This window comes from Guillardia theta, assembly GCF_000315625.1.
Source record: "Guillardia theta CCMP2712 unplaced genomic scaffold GUITHscaffold_26, whole genome shotgun sequence".
Classification (NCBI taxonomy): domain Eukaryota; class Cryptophyceae; order Pyrenomonadales; family Geminigeraceae; genus Guillardia; species Guillardia theta.
In genome coordinates, this window is record NW_005434648.1 from 637996 (window position 1) to 656155 (window position 18160).

General features: G+C 52.5%; 6 protein-coding genes across 6 annotated transcripts in view; 3 read left to right on the plus strand and 3 right to left on the minus strand.

The window, feature by feature from the left end:
* Nucleotides 1-4189: 4189 nt before the first annotated feature.
* GUITHDRAFT_106902 (hypothetical protein) lies at nt 4190-6160 on the minus strand (the record flags this gene model as incomplete). Its single annotated transcript, XM_005834385.1, has 3 exons — nt 4190-4359; nt 4414-5586; nt 5638-6160. 3 exons carry the CDS (start codon nt 6158-6160, stop codon nt 4190-4192), a joined length of 1866 nt encoding a protein of 621 aa, XP_005834442.1.
* Nucleotides 6161-6884: 724 nt separating this feature from the next.
* GUITHDRAFT_152123 (hypothetical protein) lies at nt 6885-8592 on the minus strand. Its single transcript, XM_005834386.1, has 10 exons — nt 8317-8592; nt 8162-8269; nt 7986-8109; nt 7811-7882; nt 7623-7760; nt 7459-7563; nt 7296-7412; nt 7157-7247; nt 7060-7103; nt 6885-6998 (listed from the first exon to the last, which is right to left on the minus strand). The coding sequence occupies exons 1-10, from the start codon at nt 8520-8522 to the stop codon at nt 6942-6944; spliced, it is 1062 nt and encodes a 353-aa protein (XP_005834443.1). The 5' UTR covers nt 8523-8592; the 3' UTR covers nt 6885-6941.
* Nucleotides 8593-9751: 1159 nt separating this feature from the next.
* Nucleotides 9752-12271, plus strand: GUITHDRAFT_106904 (hypothetical protein; the record flags this gene model as incomplete). Its single annotated transcript, XM_005834387.1, has 7 exons — nt 9752-9896; nt 10174-10424; nt 10476-10542; nt 10591-11327; nt 11376-11498; nt 11738-11811; nt 11932-12271. 7 exons carry the CDS (start codon nt 9752-9754, stop codon nt 12269-12271), a joined length of 1737 nt encoding a protein of 578 aa, XP_005834444.1.
* A 221-nt stretch (nt 12272-12492) lies between these two features.
* Nucleotides 12493-14882, minus strand: GUITHDRAFT_137622 (hypothetical protein; the record flags this gene model as incomplete). Its single annotated transcript, XM_005834388.1, has 7 exons — nt 12493-12505; nt 12557-12600; nt 12652-13237; nt 13285-13352; nt 13543-13673; nt 13872-13962; nt 14061-14882. The coding sequence occupies 7 exons, from the start codon at nt 14880-14882 to the stop codon at nt 12493-12495; spliced, it is 1755 nt and encodes a 584-aa protein (XP_005834445.1).
* A 445-nt stretch (nt 14883-15327) lies between these two features.
* On the plus strand, nt 15328-16971 carry GUITHDRAFT_137623 (hypothetical protein; the record flags this gene model as incomplete). The annotated part of the gene is made up of 10 exons (XM_005834389.1): nt 15328-15369; nt 15423-15508; nt 15651-15695; nt 15823-16083; nt 16129-16187; nt 16241-16329; nt 16412-16438; nt 16600-16658; nt 16756-16900; nt 16957-16971. The coding sequence occupies 10 exons, from the start codon at nt 15328-15330 to the stop codon at nt 16969-16971; spliced, it is 828 nt and encodes a 275-aa protein (XP_005834446.1).
* A 384-nt stretch (nt 16972-17355) lies between these two features.
* The window catches only part of GUITHDRAFT_106907 (hypothetical protein), a gene marked incomplete at both ends in the record, with an annotated part of 1705 nt that continues 900 nt past the window's right edge, over nt 17356-18160 (plus strand). The window contains one exon of the mRNA XM_005834390.1: nt 17356-17754. Within this exon, the coding sequence (XP_005834447.1) occupies nt 17356-17754 (399 nt within the window). The remainder of the gene's footprint in view (nt 17755-18160) is intronic.

Genomic DNA, 18160 nt, shown 5'->3' on the forward strand with positions numbered 1-18160 from the left:
CCCAGTAAATTTCAATAATTTAGGGAACATCTCGATGTTTGGAGGAAATTTTGAAAGTTTTATAGCTGAAAATTTGTGTAGTAAACTTCCAACCTGTCACGAGGTTTTCGTTGTAACTCCGGTAAATAAGTTATGTACAACTTTTAAACTTTTATATTGTGTTTTAACCTAATATGCTGACATCTGCTCTCTATCCACAGGGTCCGTGAGACGATCGCGGATACCACCCTCTCCATACCAGCATCCTCCGCCCTTTTAGCATGGTCACCAAATACCCCTCCCCTGCCCCATCATCCAGTAAATTCCCCATCCTTGACTAATGACCCCCTTGTCTTACGTTGTGATAAAGACTACCCCTCTGTGAGGCCAGATTGAGACGTCAAATTTAGGTGCAGATGGAGGAAATTCGTACCCCACCCTCAATCATTCCCCCTTTCTGGACCACTACCCCCTTCATTTCTGGTTTCCTGGTGACACCCCCTGCAGGGATCTATGACACCACCTACCCCACCCGCATTAAACCTCTTTCCACCCCCTTGACCAATCATCCGCCCTTTCCGCTGGATCCCTCCGTCATATAAAAGTGACTTGCCTGCAACATCAGCATCCCCCCCACTGCTGATTCCTCTGCTGACACTGTCCCGCTTCCACTAATTCCTCCATCCATCCATCGTGTGCACCATTGAACCTTCGCGACTCTCTTCTCCTCACGTTTCGATCCTCCTTCTCTCTGATCCTCTGGGCTGTCAACTTTCTCGACACTTGAAACCTTTCCTGCCTGATTCGAGTTGGAATCAGTCAGATTCAGCAGCCAGTTTCTGATCTTAAAGGATCCAGCTCTTTTCTCCTTCGCCAAAGCTCATCCTTCTCTTGTTTACTCCTAGAATCCTTGCAATGACCCGCCTTCTGGACTACAGCTTCGCCAACGATCTTGGATTTTCGAGCATCATTTTGCCTAGTCAAAAACTGCTGTTGCAGTCACCGATGGATGAAACTGACATGGATTTTGAATACGTGGATTCGAAATCAATTGTAACAAGACAAATGCAATACAACCGCTTCATTGGAGAAATTCTTGACAAGGAAACTTTAATTGGAGGAAGTATCAAGTCACATGAAATGCCTTGACTGCATGTACATCTTCAAGGGATTTCTGATCATGGAATGGATGGGATTTGCTGTGGATGTACAAGATGTGCAACATCACTATCATGTAATAATTAGGCTCAGATGGATTTTGTAGGGTAGCCGAGCTGCGGGCTCGATAGACATATTCACCATTAGTTTCTTGTCAACAAATTAGTTTTTCAAATACATTGTCGTTGGCTTTGAATATCGATTCCTATTTCGATTCTGCATGATTGTCTATCACATGCTATCTTTAATCTCCATCGCAGTCTTGTCGTGACTGGAGTCAGTCTGACGACACGATCATGCGGCTGTCGAGGGAGCATTACAGCCTACACTAGACGAGTTCTAATTAGTATGGTTCTCAGTGACTAGGCGCCCGGGCCCCGGGCTGTTAGACTCCGATGGGAAAAAAACATGACTTTTGATTCGAGGGAGGCGGAGGGAAGGGGGAGAGGGGAGGGGAGAGGAGAGAGGAGAGGAGAGGAGAGGAGAGGAGAGGAGAGGAGAGGAGATTAGAGGACAAGAGGAAAGGAGAAGGACTGCGATCCTCCAACGGCGGGCTGGGAGCATCAAACACGTAAGGTTACGAAAATAAGATAAGTGAACGATCAAGATCGACCTGTTGGAGTGGATTCAAGATGCCAATGGCGGTCAACTTTCAAGTGCAAGAGAGACACAGGGAAGAGTATGGCGCAGAGGGCGAGAGCCTCACGAAGGAGCAGCGCCTTGAAAGACATTCGCTGAACAAGGACATGGTTGCTACTGCCTGTTGCTTTAGGAGAAGAGTCTTCATTGATTCCTTTTTTCAGTTGCAAACACTCGAGAAGAAGAGTAGAAGGCTGCTGGACAGTTACATGGAAGCCAATGCGCCAATAACCTGGGTGAGGCAGGAAGGGGGTACCGTCTTTACATTGCCTGACTCGACTCTTCGTAGGGCAGCGACAGCATGCTTCATATAGCAGCGGGCTCGAGCAATGTCAGTGACGTTCTCCATTGCATTCGGATGGGTGTGGAGGTAGACGCAAGGAACAAGGTGACTTGACGTGCAACAGCGAGTCAACAGTCCCTCCAATGACCTCTGACGCCTTCAGTTCCAAGAGACTCCGTTGCATTCAGCCGCAAAGAACGGGAACGCTGCGAATGTTGACATCCTGATCCGAGCCAGGGCAAATGTTAACTCTAGGACCCTGGTAGGACATCAGTCCTCCTCCTCCTTCAGTCACTCCTCCCGCAGAGTGGGAAGACTGCTCTCCACGAAGCAGCTGTCAACGGCGAGAATAGGTGCATAGCAGCTCTAGCAAGACACGATGCCGATCTTGATGCCGTCGATGAGGTGCCTTGCCATGTCCCAGTGTGAGAGATCACCCAGCAGCTCTAGGACGGCTGGACTGCCTTGCATGAGGCGGTTCGGGTTGGATCCATCTACAGCGTGAAAGCGCTTATCAACAACAGAGCTTCCGTCGACATCACCAACAACGTGAGGAGAAGGGGGAGGCGTCTCTTCCTCTGACAGCTGAATGCTGCAGGACAGCGAGACGCCGCTCATGATGGCAACTCGTCTGGCATACGCCAACATCACACCAGTGAGCTGTTGAGGATCTCGACACCTCTCACTGATCGCCCTGACGTTGGGTGCCTTGGGTGAACGACAACAGATCCTGCTACAGAGTAGATCGAGGGCAGTTCAATCGGTTCGAGACAAGGTGAGGTCGGTTGCTCTGCGGGTGATTCGGCTGAAACATGTCAGGATGGCAACACTCCGTTCATGGTCGCAGCGCGAGATGGTAATCCTACCATTCTCTCGATCCTCCTGAATTATGGCATGATGGACATCGATACCCGAAATTCGGTAGATGCAGCGATCCTCCTCCTCCTCCTCCTCCTCCTCCTCCTCCACCACCACCACCACCACCACCACCACTCTCCTCCACTCTCCTCCACTCTCCTCCACTCTCCTCCTGCTCCTGCTCCTCTCTCTTTCTCCTCTCTCCTCCTCCTCCTCTTGCTACTCCTCCCTCCCTCCCTCCCTCCCTCCTTCCCTCCTCTTCCTTCTCGTCGTCAACCCTCCTGCTCCTCCCTCTTTCTCCTCTCTCTTCCTCCTCTCGTTTCCTCCTCCTCCTCCTCCTCCTCCTCCTCCTCCTCCTCCTCCTCTTTGGAACTCTTTTTCCTTATTAGACAGACCCAGCATCAGCTTTAATCTTGACCCTTCCCCTTCTTGCTCCTCCCCCTCACGTCATCAAGATCGTCCTCGATCTGACTTCCATCCCTCAGCAAGGACAGACTGCTCTCCATCTGGCTGTGCTGAGAGTCAGCTGGGAATGTGTCGACCTCCTTCTCAGAGCAAGAGCGACCGTCGACATCAAGGACCTTGTGAGGCATCGACGCCACATGCGGACTCGTGATGAGGGCTGTAGGACGGAGCAACGCCCCTCTACGCGGCGCTACACAAGTTCCTTGCTGAGGGAGACATGAACCTCAGGGTGAGGAGCAAGGAGGAGGGGAGGTGGGGAGGAGGGGAGGAGGGGAGTTGGGCTGGGATGATGTGGAAGGAAGAGGTGTAGAGTCCAGAACAGAGTCAGGAGGGAGGAGGCGATGGAATGGGGGGAGGGCTGAAAGGGAGGAGAGGATGTCTTGTTAACTCACTTGATCCAGCCGATTGTCAAGAGACTGCTGCGGGCGAAGGCAAGGATGAGCGAGGGAGATACGGTCGTCACTGACAGCCTGCGCTGCTGCTGACGATGCGAGAAATGCAGGACATTTTCATGAAAGTGATTGCAATGATGAAGATCAGGGTATGAGCAGGAACAAAGTGAGAATTGCTGACGCTCAGATTTGTGCAGATTCGCATGAAGAAATCTAGCAAATGCAACATCTCATAGGAATCAACTCATCCCATGATACTGTAGGATGTCACTACTCCCTCTTGTAGCGCCCTGAACAACTGTTGACCTGCAATGAAACCGCACAACCATTCTCGGCGTGACAGTAGTTCCCAGAAAAGGATTTAATCTAAAGAATAGCTTCTCCCCAACACCCCCATCTTCTCCTGCAGCATGCCCTAGATCGCACACAGTCTACTTGTATGCAACTTCCTCAAAAGTCTCCTCCTGTGATACTTGTTCTTCATGCCGAAGTCGTTGAGAAGATCGTGCTCATTCAGCTCCATGAGCATCTCCCCATCGATCCTGTTCTGCTTGAAAGCATCGCAGTATTCTTTCAGTTCCAGCTCTACAGGACAAATTTCAGATATGCGCACAAATGAGAAATAAAAATCTTCCTCACCTGCGAGCCAATTGACAACTTCTTCCACGGAGAAGCTCTCAACCCCTTTCGAGGAGAAAGCAGGAGCTTCTGATGACCCGGACGACGGAGAGGCCTGACCTCTTTCTGACAGCACAGACTCCGACGAGGTCGAATGGCTCGCCAGGACTGTCGAGCGATGAGACAGAGACTGAGTTGAAGAGCTGCTCCCTCCGGACAGCCGCTTCGAAACCGTCTCGTTCATCTCCTGTGGTCGGTTCATCGCCGATTTCTTCGCTCGCTGGTCCGAAGTCTGCATGAAGTGAAGAGAGAAACATCCCCTGGCATTCGAGCTCTTCACCGAGAAGCCTCCGACATTCGCGCACGTCCGCATCGCCTTCGGCTCAGGCACCCGCCTCTCCGAGGCAGGCTCGCCATTCCTTGACTTCTGCTCCACCTCGACTGTTGGTGGATCCTCACGCCCGCGTCTCCCACAGTCTGAGGACTCGGCAACCTGTTCATCGCAGGCATCCCCCAACGGAAGTTGCTGCCTCGCCAGAAAGACATGATAGGCGCTGACTTCGTCTGCACAAGACTCTATGTCCTCACTGTCGTAGTCTGTGACGAAAGCTCTCTCAAACTCCAACCTGACCAAGGAACCTGCACGTCCCACGATCTTCTTGCGAACGTCGTCGAGAGACAATCCATCCACCAGCTCCCCATCTACCTTGAGCAGGACATCCCCGATTTCAATCTTCCCACACTTCGAAGCTGGGCTCCCCACGACGATCTCATCAACAATGCAGAGTCCATTTTCGGGCTGGATGAAGAACAGCCCAACCCCAGCCCTCTCACTCAGCTCCATATCATTGTGCACGACGTCGTTTGCTCGTCGTCTTTGCTTGATTTTGTCAAGAATCTCCCACTGCAAACGAAGAGTTTCCTGACAGATCCTTTCTGCTTTTGTAAGTGGTTTCCTGACCTCTCCATAGCTGTCTCTGGCATTCTCGTCACCATTCCCACTTTCTCTCGGCCTTGCCATTTGCATCTCTTCCTCCAATTCTTCTCCATTCTTGTCAGCTGAATTCCGATATCTTGAGTTGATGAACATGTCATCCCTAGAGTATTGCATCTGCAGTGACGATCTCGGCACCCCTCGCACAATCATGGTGTTCCCCTCACGAGGTAAACTCCTCGATCTTTGCCTGCTAACCCCTGTACGAGAATGGTCAAACCTAACAGCACCTCTCCAAGGCGAAATCAAACCTGGTGAATGGACTTCCTCGCATCTCGAAACTCTCTCTTGCTCAAGGTCGAGTTCCCCATGATGATGATTGTTTGAATTCTGCTCGAGAGGCGCCTTGTCCGCATACAAGCGATGAATATGCTTGTTCACTTGTAGAAACTTGGTGAGAGCTGTACATTGCTTGTCATTGCAATGTCCCAGTACTGTGTTGATGTACGTGTGCAACCCAGTCTCTCTCGTTCTTGTCACATTCAAAAACATAGAAAACGGAATCTTTGCGGGAAGCTCGGCCTTGACTTGGCCATATCGAGAAAGACGACTATGCAAAGTAACAAAATCATTAAACCTTCGCTTCACGTTCCAGCAGATTTCATTGTCTCCTCTCATGACGCACAACATGTTGTAAGCCTTATGTTCGCTGCCATTTTCATCTCTTTCCGTGGTTGCACGAGTACTCATCACATGCAGAGCTCTGATCCCGTCCCCACCCGTTGGATGGGAACTTCCGCAGAGGAATACCTCTTTCGCGCCTGTCGACTGCATTGCCAGAAATCTACAAGAGGATATGAAGGTAGCTCAACAGCCTCTGACGAGACGAGAACTTTGATCACATCAGCATCACATCTGCTCCTTCGTCTTCTCTTCTTTCATCTTCTTCCTGCCCATCTTCACGGCCCTGCCTTCCACCATGCACAACGCGGAGTCCCGAAATAGATACATCACATCCCCACCCCCTCTAGGTCATGAGTTGGAAGGGAAACATGGGGGTGATCAACCCCTGCGGAAGAGCACCCCCCCGTCAGTTGAACCCCTGTCTTTACTATGTTTCCACCGGTACCGAAACCCTGAAAGTACCCTACCCAGAGATCATGGAATTGATTGTACGGGGATTTGACCCTACCCTCAAGCCGACAATCACCCTACCTCCTTTTAGTTAACACCTTCTTCAAGTCACCCCTGATCAGTACCACATACACCCACCATTTACACAGATCAATTCAAACTGATTGTACCCTACCCGTCATCTAAGTTCGATCACATCACCCCTACCCCCATTTTTCTACTCATGGGCGAAGGAAACGGTTTTAGCTCAAGGAGTTCTGATGAAGCCCGGCCAGTCCGATCACCGGGCCGAGCCGGCCCCCGGGGCCCGGTTCCGTGGATTCGGCCCACCGGGTCCCGACGTGTGAGCAGCCTAGTCACCCGGCGTCCTACTATAATCACTACTGGCCGCCGCCACCGACGGTCTGGCGGGCGGTTAAGAAGCCACAAATTTTTACTGAAGTATCATAATAACTGTCCGTGAGTTTGACTGTACACTGATTTACATGATCATGCTTTTGACTCGCTCTACTTTGTTTCTGGCAACTGCATCCGAGCCCTGAGAAGTCTGTCAGCAGCAGCTCACAGATAGCCTAGTCTCTAGGCATCCTAAGGGGAACCTGTGCGATCGCTGGCAGTCCGTCCCTTATCAATCGGGTTTTCCCTGTAGAACAATCGAAGGTCAAGGACGCTCGCAAGATGAAGGAGCGGGGAAACCTTTGCTGTCCTTTGCAAGCTCCAGCTGCGCAAGCTCAGGCTTGAGAGCCCAGAACAAGACATTGGCGCAAGTACGTTTAATGATGGCATCCTGGAAGCAGGTAGGTTGAGACTTGTAGCACAAGTCAAGCAAGGTGACCTGAGCACAAGCCAGCTCTGTGAGCATGTCAGCGCCTCCCGAGCGGAAGAAACGGATAGCATTGGCAGGAACAGGTCGGGAGAACTCTTTCATCTTATCTTCAACTTTCACCCAGATCTGAGTGAGGTCATTATGATTCAAGAGCAGAGCTGACTGTCTCTACCTCTATCTCTTCAGCAGCCTTGTTCATCTTGTTGAAATCCCCACTCTGTATCATCGATTTCCACGAATCTAATTTAGCTTGTTGTTCGGAATCTATTTGTACAGCCTGCAGTGCTCAAAGGTCATTGTGCCACAGGGTGAGGGTGCAATGGATGAATCATTTACCTCCAACTTTGACCTGTTCAGTTCATCTTGCCCGAAATATTTGTCTTGCAACATGTTCGCTTCAACCAAAGCTAGCTGTGATAAGATCCTGTTATCGTATCCTTGAAATCCTGGATTCTTCCTTTGTATTCTCCAGGCCTAAGTAGACGGAAATGAGGAAAGGCAGAGAGAACTTAGAAGGGGAAAACCTGTATCATCATCGCCTCAAAATACTCGTCGTCAAGGTCCTCTCCTACGATTCTGTAATACTCCTCGAATTCCTGTGAGAAGAACAAGGAGAGAGCGAGAGGAGCAAGGAGAGTGTGAGTCAATCTAAAAATAATTGCATGTGATATCATACAAGTATAGTGAAACTTTGGTTACCTCTAGTCTCAAATCTTGATATTTCACGGTCGTGCCGGGTTCATAAACTCCTCCTTTGAACCTCGCTAGAACGCTCAAGTAAATCTGATCTTCACTCCAATGATTCACTCCTTCTGCTGAGTATCTTGTGTTTTCATAAGTGAATGTAAGGCATACAGGGTACGCCGAGAGAATACCTTGGATGAGACTTGGCGTTGTATCCCTTGTTTCGCAAATCATCGATCGTCACTAAACCGTCCCCATCGTGATCAAGCTTGTGAAAGGCCTCACGCACAAGTTCACGCCTTGCAACAACAACATGAGATGTTCCAAGGAGAGGGAAAAGGCTCACCTGCTCTCATTCATATCATATTTCAGCCTCATAGCCTTCATCTTCTCATCCCTCTCTTTCAAATCTCCCCAGTACACGACCGAGGATGAAGTTCCGAACAATCCAAGCGAGCTCTTCTTTTTGGCGCTCCAGTTGTCAAATTGTGGTCTCTGCAAGTTAGCCGGGGTTCCTGTGTGGAACGGGGCACTTGGGCGATAATGATTCATATTTGACACTGCCAATCTGTTTGAATGTCCAATCAGAACGACCGGGGTGTTGCAAACGCTTATCTTACTTGCCCTGACCATATCCAGCTGATCGTACCGCCCGAACTCTTTCAGGATACAAATTCCCCTCGGGTTTGTATCCTCCCGTGTAGCTGTTGCCACCAGTTGTCCTCTCCGACGGTCGGTTGAAATGGGAGGACCCCTTCCTATCGCCCCAAAGTTAAGCTCGGAACGTAGACTACTCCGGAGAAGCAAGCATTCAGCACTGACCTGTGCATGGGTTCACCGACAAGAGGCCTGACGGCGTTCTTGGAGCTTGCTTGAGGTCGATATGCTCCTGGAAATCTTTGTCAGGGAATTCGAAAACTGAACTACAAAAAGTGGAGGGATCAACATCTTGAAGAGGGTCATGGAGGAAGCGAAGGCGCAAGGGCAGAGAAGAGAAAGGACGAGGCAGTGGAGGCATCTTGTCTCCTACCGAAGCCATGGGTCGATGGCGCAACGCCCGTCGTAACATTCAACCTTCCCGCCATGACTGTGAGTGATGTGCGTTGATTCGGAAGCTTTTTAGTCAACATTCACAGAGTCAGGGCCCGGCCGGGCCCTGCAGTGCCGAAATCCGGGCCCCGGGCTGCCCGTCATTCCGACCTTCGGGATTCACTACCCTTGCAGGTGGCATGGCAATGGATCACGACTCGCTATGGCCCGTCAGGCGAGGTCAGGTCCAAGACGGTCAACCTTGAACACTAGCAGTACGGTACGGTAGTTCGAAACTTCGAAACTTCGGGACGACTCGCCCGAACGTACGGTGCCGGAATTCCCGAACTTTCAAAGTTTCAAAGTTGGATGGCTCGGATAGGCACGGCCTTGATTCGGACTTGCACTGTTGCTACTCAATCTTGCATGCTCGATAATGAGTAAATGAGCGAAGAGAACTTGAGGAAGGCGATGCGACGACTGAGAAGAAAGGGAAGGACATGCTCAAGACTTATGACAACCAAATTCAGATGACCTCACGAGAGCCAAGCAATGCAATCTTGGCAAGATATCACATCGCGTTCGTTTGACAACTAATCTTCATCGTCTTCGCACTTGTGGGTACTTGATTCGATGCTCAAGATCTTCATGTCATGCCTCTTCAGTCCTCTTCTAAAATCTTCTGTTGACGACGTTGATTCCATGTTTTCTCCTAACACTTGTTAATGGGGATTGATCGGCCATGACAGGCTATGCCGGCAATGCAAAGGTCAAGCGAGGAGTATTATATGAGTAAGATCAGGGCACTAGAGAAGCGCTGCGAAGACCTTGAGGCTCTCAACAAGGAGATGTTCACTTACATCCATCAGCTCTCTGATGCTCAGTCCGCTGCCCATGGTAAGGAAACCGTCGACAGGCTACGATGGCGGATGCTGGAAGTGAATGATCACGGGTGCATGAGAAGGTTTGTTTCGCACTTGCAGACGATGATGTTGAGCACGGCAAGAGAAGATCAACAAGAAATTCATCGCAAACCATTTGAATTTCTTTCCTCCGAAAACATCCCAGCAGATGTTCGGGTGCAGATGAAGGGGCTTGAGAGCGAGTTGGCGAGATTGACATCAGGCAAACAACTATTTGTTGTGAATTTTGTCGTCTGACTTGTCAATTGCAGACCTGGGAAGGATGAAGAAAAGGTGTCAGAAGCTTCAAGAAGAAAAGATTCTAAGGGACTTGCAAACTTCTACATCGTCGTCCGATCATTTGAAGATGAAAGAAGATTATCTGAGCTGTTTCATTCGGCAAACATCTGTTCAGTACCTGTCTCTTCTGTCAAAGTTGGAGATTGAATCTGTTCCCAAACTTCTCTGCGAGACGGCCAGTGGGCTTGATCTTCGCGGCATCACAAGCAACGCAGTTCTCAAGGTGATGTGGCATGGCTGGAAGGAATTCCCATGGTTTGATCCCTCGCCTTAGAACTTCTTCGATGACCTGGACACCTCGACGTCGCACGTGTACTTCATGCTCTTTCACCGACTGACAGGTCCTCATGTCTCCATCCTCCCCCTGTTTCTCTGACGAGTTTGCGAAGCTACCCCGAGTGTCTCCCCCATCCACTCTTTGCAGGACAGCAGGAGTTTGTCGGAAGAGGCTCGCCCAGACACAAACACCTCCTACAAGGACGAGATCGTCGGGAGAGTCATACAGCAACTGAAGCTGGAGGATAAGGTCGATCAGATCTGCTCGGGGATAAGAGCTTTCTTCTCTGCTCTGCTCCGTCACATCAGATCCCACGAGCGGTTGCAACTGACCTATAGCGTGCAAGCCGCCATAACCCGATCGCTGTCGGGATCCATTTCAAGACATCTGCAAAACATGGAGAGCAAGCTGGAGGGCTCCGTTGGATCTGCACAAGTCCTGCGAGTCTGCAGGAGGGTTCCAAGTTTGCGGGTGGTGGTGTACGCGATCTTGGCGCTTCAACGGATTCAACGACTGGCGGTCATCGCCAGCATCAGGTTGAACATTCTAGGGAGCAGCGAGGGGGGAAGAGAAACTCTAGTCCGATGTCTCCTCGCCCTCAAAGATGCTCGACAACTCTCGCCCGGCTCAGACCGAGTCGGAGGCGTGAAGGACTTGATCGCGAGCACCTGCTGCAGATGCCTTCCTGAAGTGACTCCCCCTGACGAATCTGACGAGTTTTCCCTCCCCTCCTTTCTTCAGTCTGCGCCCACTTCAGCCCCAAGTTTGTTGATACTGCGAGATCCCAGCAGCGCTGCGAGCTGCTGGGCGCGAGCAAGGAATCTTGACAACGCCGCAGAGATGCTGAGGGTGGGACGACAGCTGGGGAGAGGAAGGGAAGCTCTGACTGTAGTGCAGGGTGAGAGCGGGAGGTTGGAAGATTATCTCCAGCACTGCGACAATTCATGGATGCAGGAGAACGTGGAAGGAAGGTTGCAGCAGCAGGAGGCGATGATAACTCTACTCCAGGAGAAGCTCCAGGTAAGACCGACCCTCCCTCCCCCTCCCTCTCTCCCTCCCTCCCCCTCCCTCCCCCTCCCTCCCTCCCTCCTCTCTCCTCTCTCCTCCCTCCCTCCCCCACTCCCTCCCTCCCTCCCCCTCCCTCCCTCCCTCCCCCTCCTCTGTCCCTCCCTCCCTCTCTCCTCCCTCCCTCCCTCCCCCTCCCTCCCTCCTCTGTCCCTCCTCTCCCCTTGCTTCCTCGTTGTCTTAGGCTGTGTTAGCGTGTTCAGGCTGAGCTCGAGGACTCAGTGCCGCGAGAGACGTACATGAGGATGAAGCAGAAGCATCTTGAGCAGTGAGAACGCTTCGCTTTCTTCCTGCGCTCCTTGGAGCACTTGCTCTTTCCTTGTCTTCTTGTTTTCAGCTCACTCCCCTTCTCTCCTCCTCCTCTTGTCCTCACTACTACCATTGTCAGCCATCGCCATGTCTCTGCGATAGAAGACGCCATGTCGCCCTCCAGGAAGCCGAGCGCTGACGTGGAGAAGAGACTCGAGCTGCAGGCGGAGCAGCTGGCAGCAGCGCAGGAGAGCATCCGGAAGCAGGAGGAGGAGATCAGAAAGCTGCAGGATCGGCTCATTGCTAGGGGGCTGCAGACAACGACGACGTCTCGGCATGCTCTCAGCGCATCCGGAGGATCGAGCATGGGGAGTGAGCGGGGGATGTCCATCGAAGAGGAGCTGGCGCATGCGGAGGAGGAGCTGGAGTCTTGCAGGAGGCAGATATCGCAAGTCTTGAAAGGCAAACAGAGTCGATGAGGAAGGAGAGGGAAGAGGAGACGGGAGGGAGGAGAAGGGAAGAGATGGGAGGGAGGAGAAGGGAAGAGATGGGAGGGAGGAGAAGGGAAGAGACGGGAGGGAGGAGAAGGGAAGAGACGGGAGGGAGGAGAAGGGAAGAGACGGGAGGTAGGAGGAGGGAGAGGAGCTTTCAGCAGCTTTAACCATCCAAGTCAAAACAATAAAAACTGTAGAATCGCCTCTCATGCTTCAAATCTGCAAAAACAATGTCAGCAGAGAGGCTGAGAAGTATCCGAAAAAAATTACCTCCGATCTCTCTCTCCGAAGGCGTCTCCTAACGATGTCAACGCCTGCAGGCAAGCTCACAACCTCCTCCTCCTCCTCCTCTCCTCCTCTCTTACATCCTCTTGATATGACTGATGGGCCTCTCTGAACGACAACCGAGAGACGTCCGGACCAGCCTCCTCCTCCTCCTCCGCCACCATGCTTGAGAACGCTTCCTCCACCATGGAGCATTGCGCGTTGATACACTGCTCGCTCAGCACAGCATACCAGGACCGGCACTCGTCGTTGTTGCTAGCCTTGAGGTAGATGACTGGCCCGCTCTCCTGCGGCGGTCGCTGGACCTCGAAGTATTCGGCGCCGCGGTGCACGAGGTCGAACCGGTTTCCTCCCTTCTCCGACAGCGACACGTCCCATGCTCGCAGGTCGAGGGTGATCCCCTTAGCTCCCCGCCGCGAGTTGGGCGCTAGGATGAGCTGCCCGGTCGTGAGGGTCAGCGTGTAGGAGTTGGCCCACGAGGGGAGGAACGTGCGCTTGTGCTTCCTCTTGCAGATCCCCTGCTTCAGAATCCTCCTCTGCGCCAGCGCCTGCGCCGCCCGTTGCCGCACCATGTCGAGTTCGGCAGTCGAGATGTTCCCGTGGACGTACTTGGGGGCGATGGTCCCGTCTTCTCGCAAGAATGGTGGCATAGAGATTCTGTTGGAGCTGCGACAAGGTCACTCGCACACGTCACCGACTTTTCCTGCTCTCACTTGTTGCTCTCATACCCGTCCGCCGCTACAGACGCCCGAAGCCTCGCCTTCGCCGTCTCCCAGCCCATCTGTGCCTCAGCTCACGTCAAGATTTCGTAAAGCGGTCGCAAGGAGGAGCTGAGAAATTGGACTCACCATGTCATGGTCAGCTTGTTCGAGGATCGGAGACACGGGCAGTGACATCGGTCTTCTGCTTGCAAGTTGCTTTCCCAGCTCGCCACGTCAGCACGTGGGCACAGAGGAGACTGAGAAAACTACCTCGTCCTCGTCCTCGTGGAAGTGAACTGCTCTTCCTGGGATGCCCTGAAGGGCCTTCATGATTTGTTTGTGCCCTGGTTTGGAGACGCTCCCTCCTATCGGATCACTCCAGGCGCTGTTGCCGGACTTTCCTGAGGAGACGAGACCATGTGAGAAGTAAGTGGTAGACGAAATGAAGCAGGACAAAAAGAAAGTTGGAGGGAACCCAAGAGGACAAGGAGGACAGGAGGACAGGAGGACAGGAGGAGGAGGAGGAGGAGAGAAGGTGATCAAGGGGAAGTGGAGGGGAGGTCATCAAGGATGCTCGTAGTGAGCTCATGACATCTCACCTTGCAAGGAGGAGGAGGAGACGGAGTTTGACTCCATGGAGTTGGAGTCTTCAGCTTCCGTGCCCTGACTTGCTGCCTCACGAATGGCGAGCTGAAAATCAACAAGTGAAAACAAAGATCAAGGTGATTCCATCACAGGGATGGGGAGGGGACGTGGGAAGGGCAGAGTAAACAGGGAAGGAGACAGACCTGTATCGCAGACGGTCCCTTGCTGGGAGTCCAACTTGCCAACGTGTTTGCAGATGGAAGTTTTGGTGTCTGCCGGGTGCTGTTGGCTTCAGGGGTAGTTTCCATCGCTGTTAGGAGGGGCATGGAGGGAGGGGACGGGTAGAAATCTCCCGGGTTGATCGTCTCCCTAATCGTGCTGTCGCGGGACCCGAGGCTGAGCCGAAGGCCCTCGCCATGGCTGCGCACGTTTTGTCGCAAGCTCTCCAGGACATTGGGGGGCGCTTCCTGCTGCGCCACCTCCTCCGCGTCGTCCTCCACGTCCTCCCGTTCTTCCCGTCCACTTATGGCACTTGACCTCGAGTCATTCAGATTGTCATAGTCAACCTTCTGCGAGTGACTCCTCCTCAGCTTCACCCCCCAAGGTGTCAAGATCCCTTCATCCTCTCTCCTCTCTGGCGTCTTCTCCTTCTCCTCCTCTTCCTCCTTTACGACTAGCGGGCCTCGAATGCATTGCAGCTTGAATACGTGATCCATGGTCAGCGCAAGCTCACATTGCTCAGGAATTCTCGTGAGTCCAGCAACTTTCACGCCATTGATGTAAGTCCCGTACGTGCTGAGGTCCTCGAGGATAAGATGTTCATCTCCTTCCACTTTTTTCATGTGTATGATGCAGTGCTTGCTACTGATCTTGCTGTCTGCTACCTTCATGTTGTTGTCTCTTCCTCTCCCGATGCTGAAGGGGAACTTCCATATGATCGAGCTCTCTCCTGCCCCTCCTGCTCCTCCTGCTCCTCCTGCTCCTCCTGTCTTCTTCCTTGTAATCTTCAGCCTAATCCCCGACATGCCGACCGTTCCAAAATTTGACCACCCCCACCACCAATTGTTCCGTCAACCAGCCACCCCCCAGTTATCCATGGTCAAAGTGAACTTATAGGGTAGGGGTACTCAGAGGAATTAGGATGGTCATACATAGGTGGTAGAGGGGGACACTTTTTGCGGACGGGTTGTCAAGGAGGGGTGGGGTGGTGGTACAGGTTTGTCGTCTTTGACCCGACGAATGAGAGAGGAGGAGGAGGAGGAGGAGGAGGAGGAGAGGAGGAGGAGAGGAGGAGGAGAGGAGGAGGAGAGGAAGAGGAGGAAGATAGAAGAGAAGGAGATGACAGGACCAGCAAGAACAGGAGGATCAGGTGTTGGAGAGAGACGCAAGGGGTGGGATGGGATTTGCGTGCTGTACGCGCATTACCTGAGCCATTCAGTGTCTTACTTGATTGCCTGACTAGGAGCAGAAATGGACGACACCATGGATTTTCTATCTTCGGCACTATGCGGGGTGAGAGATGAAAACTTGTTGCTCTCTTCCTCACCTTTCGTCCGACCTCACAGAGTAGCCGGAAAACCAAACCCTCGAGATACACGGAGATTTTGGATAGTCCCAGGCCGCAGGACTACGAGCCGTTGATGACTGACAGGTCCATCGATACGGACTCTCCCTACGTTCCGAGAAAAGAACCAAGAATCTACAAGCCATCACGCGCCTCGGAGAGCTTGAAGAACAGTCCTAACATGTCCTCAGCTCGTCCTCAAAGCTTCTCCCTCATGACTACTCTGCAGGTGGACTCGTGAAGGAAAGAACTTAGATCATGGCGATTCTTACAGGTCATCACGACATCGCATCCTCTGTGACCTCTGAACACGAGCAGGTCACCGTCCAGGACCAGTACCCCTCGAGACAGCGCTGCCAAGTAACCTCGAAACCACGTGATACTCTCTGACTAGTCTTCAGTTGGATGTCTCTCGACGACAACTTTGACTTGTGCATGCCGTCCGCCAAGAAGCCGCCAGCCATGTCCTCCCCTCATGCGACAGTCGACACGCCGTCAGAGGAGGCGTATAGCAGATATGTCAGTCCAAGAGACGCAAAGAGGCCGAACAGGTCATCACAGCAAGACATCTCATTCGGAGCGGACCTCTGCTCGAAAAGAAGCAAGGGAGCCGACGAGGCTGCTGGGTCGAGTGGGGGAGACGAGTGGTGTCTGCAGAGGAGGTAGCGAGCTGCGATGAAGAGCAAGTTGACTGAGAGACAACGCAGGGGGAGCAAACTAGCAAGAGAGCCGAAGGCGATCAGCAAAGCTCCTGTTGCTCAACCAAGTGAACATCTCAAGCGAGAGTTGAGCGTCTTGATCTGATCTCCTTTATCACAGTGAGGAACAATACCACGAGCGTCTCGCCTGCTTCAAGATTTTATCCCAACAAGTTCCACAACATTGTGGGGGAAGGGCCAGGATCGCAGGTCACAGATATGTCCAGACATTCTTACACTGGGTGGTTCTTGTTTGGTTCTTCTGATGTGAGATGTAACTTTCTCTTTGTAGATGGATGCCTCCGACAAATCATGCCAGGTTTGTTCAGTTCAGACTTATTAACTCTATGGTGGTAATGGTGTGTTGTTCAGCACACCAGAAGAGTTTCAGCAGAAAGTAAGAGCGAAGAAAGCTGACCTTACCTTTTTATTTCATCGACTATCAATGATGACATCGTGACGACTGTGATGATTGTACAGATGAAGATGAGGATTTACACTGAGTATGATTTCGGTACTCCATCGGAAATTGTCACATGGTTGTGATCTTGTTCCTTTGCAGTTAACTCAAGGGATCACATCATCGAATCAGACCTCAACATTCAAAGTCTGTCCACTGTCCTGACGTCATTTTAGCACTTTGACAAGTATCAACACAGCTGGGACGTACTTCAAATTCTCCGATTCGGATCTCAGAGACAGAATGTCTCCGCCCCCCGGCCTGCTAGCGGCAGCCACTAGGAATCCCCAGCAGCCGATGAGGAGGGCAGAGCCATCAGCGGTCGACAGGAACAGAGTCGAGCTGCTGCGATCGTGCTCTGACTGTTGTTGGAGCAGGCAGCTGAAGTTTGAAAACCTGCGGAACGAGGAGAAAGAGGACTCGTTGCTCTTTGGCCACCGCGCTTCTTGGCAGGAAGGAGGAGGAGGCGCGTTGCGCTGGCAACAGGAGGGGATGATAATGGGAGGACAAGAAGCTTCTTTTGGAAACAGGGAAGACATAGAAAGACAAGGAGGAGGAGGAGGAGGAGGAGGAGGAGGAGGAGGAGGGGAGGTTGTTGTAGCACCTGAGTCGGGGAGACGAGGTGTGGAAGGAGTGAGGGAAGAGGTGAGGGGAGGGTCGCAGGAAGTGCCATTCGGGCAGGAGACGGGGGAGGAGGAGGAGGAGGAGGAGGAGGAGGAAGAGCGAGACCGGGAGAGGGCAGAGGAGGAACAGCAGCTGGAGAAGGAGTAGGCAGTATGAGCCGCTCGCCTCCTCCTTCGGACAGGAAGAGGTCGTTCACGCCGGAGTCAGCCCCTTCCTTGACCACCCCGACGTCACAAGCAGCGAAAGAGGAGAAGAGGATAGAAAAACCTGCCTTCTCCTCCCCTCCTCCTAAGGTCGAGGTCAGAAGCAGCGCACAGCCCTCGTCCTCCAAGTTGGATGTCAGGAGGGGCAGTGGCGAGCTCGCCCCGAAGCAGCCCCGCGCTGTCTCCTTGCAGATCGCGCAGAGGGCTCAGAGCTTCGGCCAGCTGCTCGTTCCTGCCTCCTCGCAAGCAGCTGAGGCAGAGCCGGTGAAGGCTCTGCAGGAGAAGGTCCAAGACCTTAACCTCTCCCAACTGCCTCAAGCTGAAAAAACTGAAGCAAACACACAACAGGTCCTGCTGCTGCTGCTGCTGCTGCTGCTGCTGCTGCTGCTGCTGCTGCTGCTGCTGCTGCTGCTGCTGCTGCTGCTGCTGCTGCTGCTGCTGCTGCTGCTGCTGCTGCTGCTGCTGCTGCTGCTGCTGCTGCTGCTGCTGCTGCTGCTACTTCTACTCCTCCTGCTCCACTACTCCTCGTCCTCCTCCTCTTCCTCCTCTCCCTCCTCTCTCCATGACCTTGTTCCTATTTCTCTCTCCTGCTCTTCCGCAATTATGTTTCTTCAAGCTTTCGCGCAAGCTTCCCGATCCCTCCTCCCTCCTCCACTTTTTCCTCTTCATCACCTGCTCTGTCCTTCATTCATCTTCCTCCTCCAACTCTACCTCCTTATCTCACGCATCTCTTCCTCCCCTCTCCCTTCCTTGT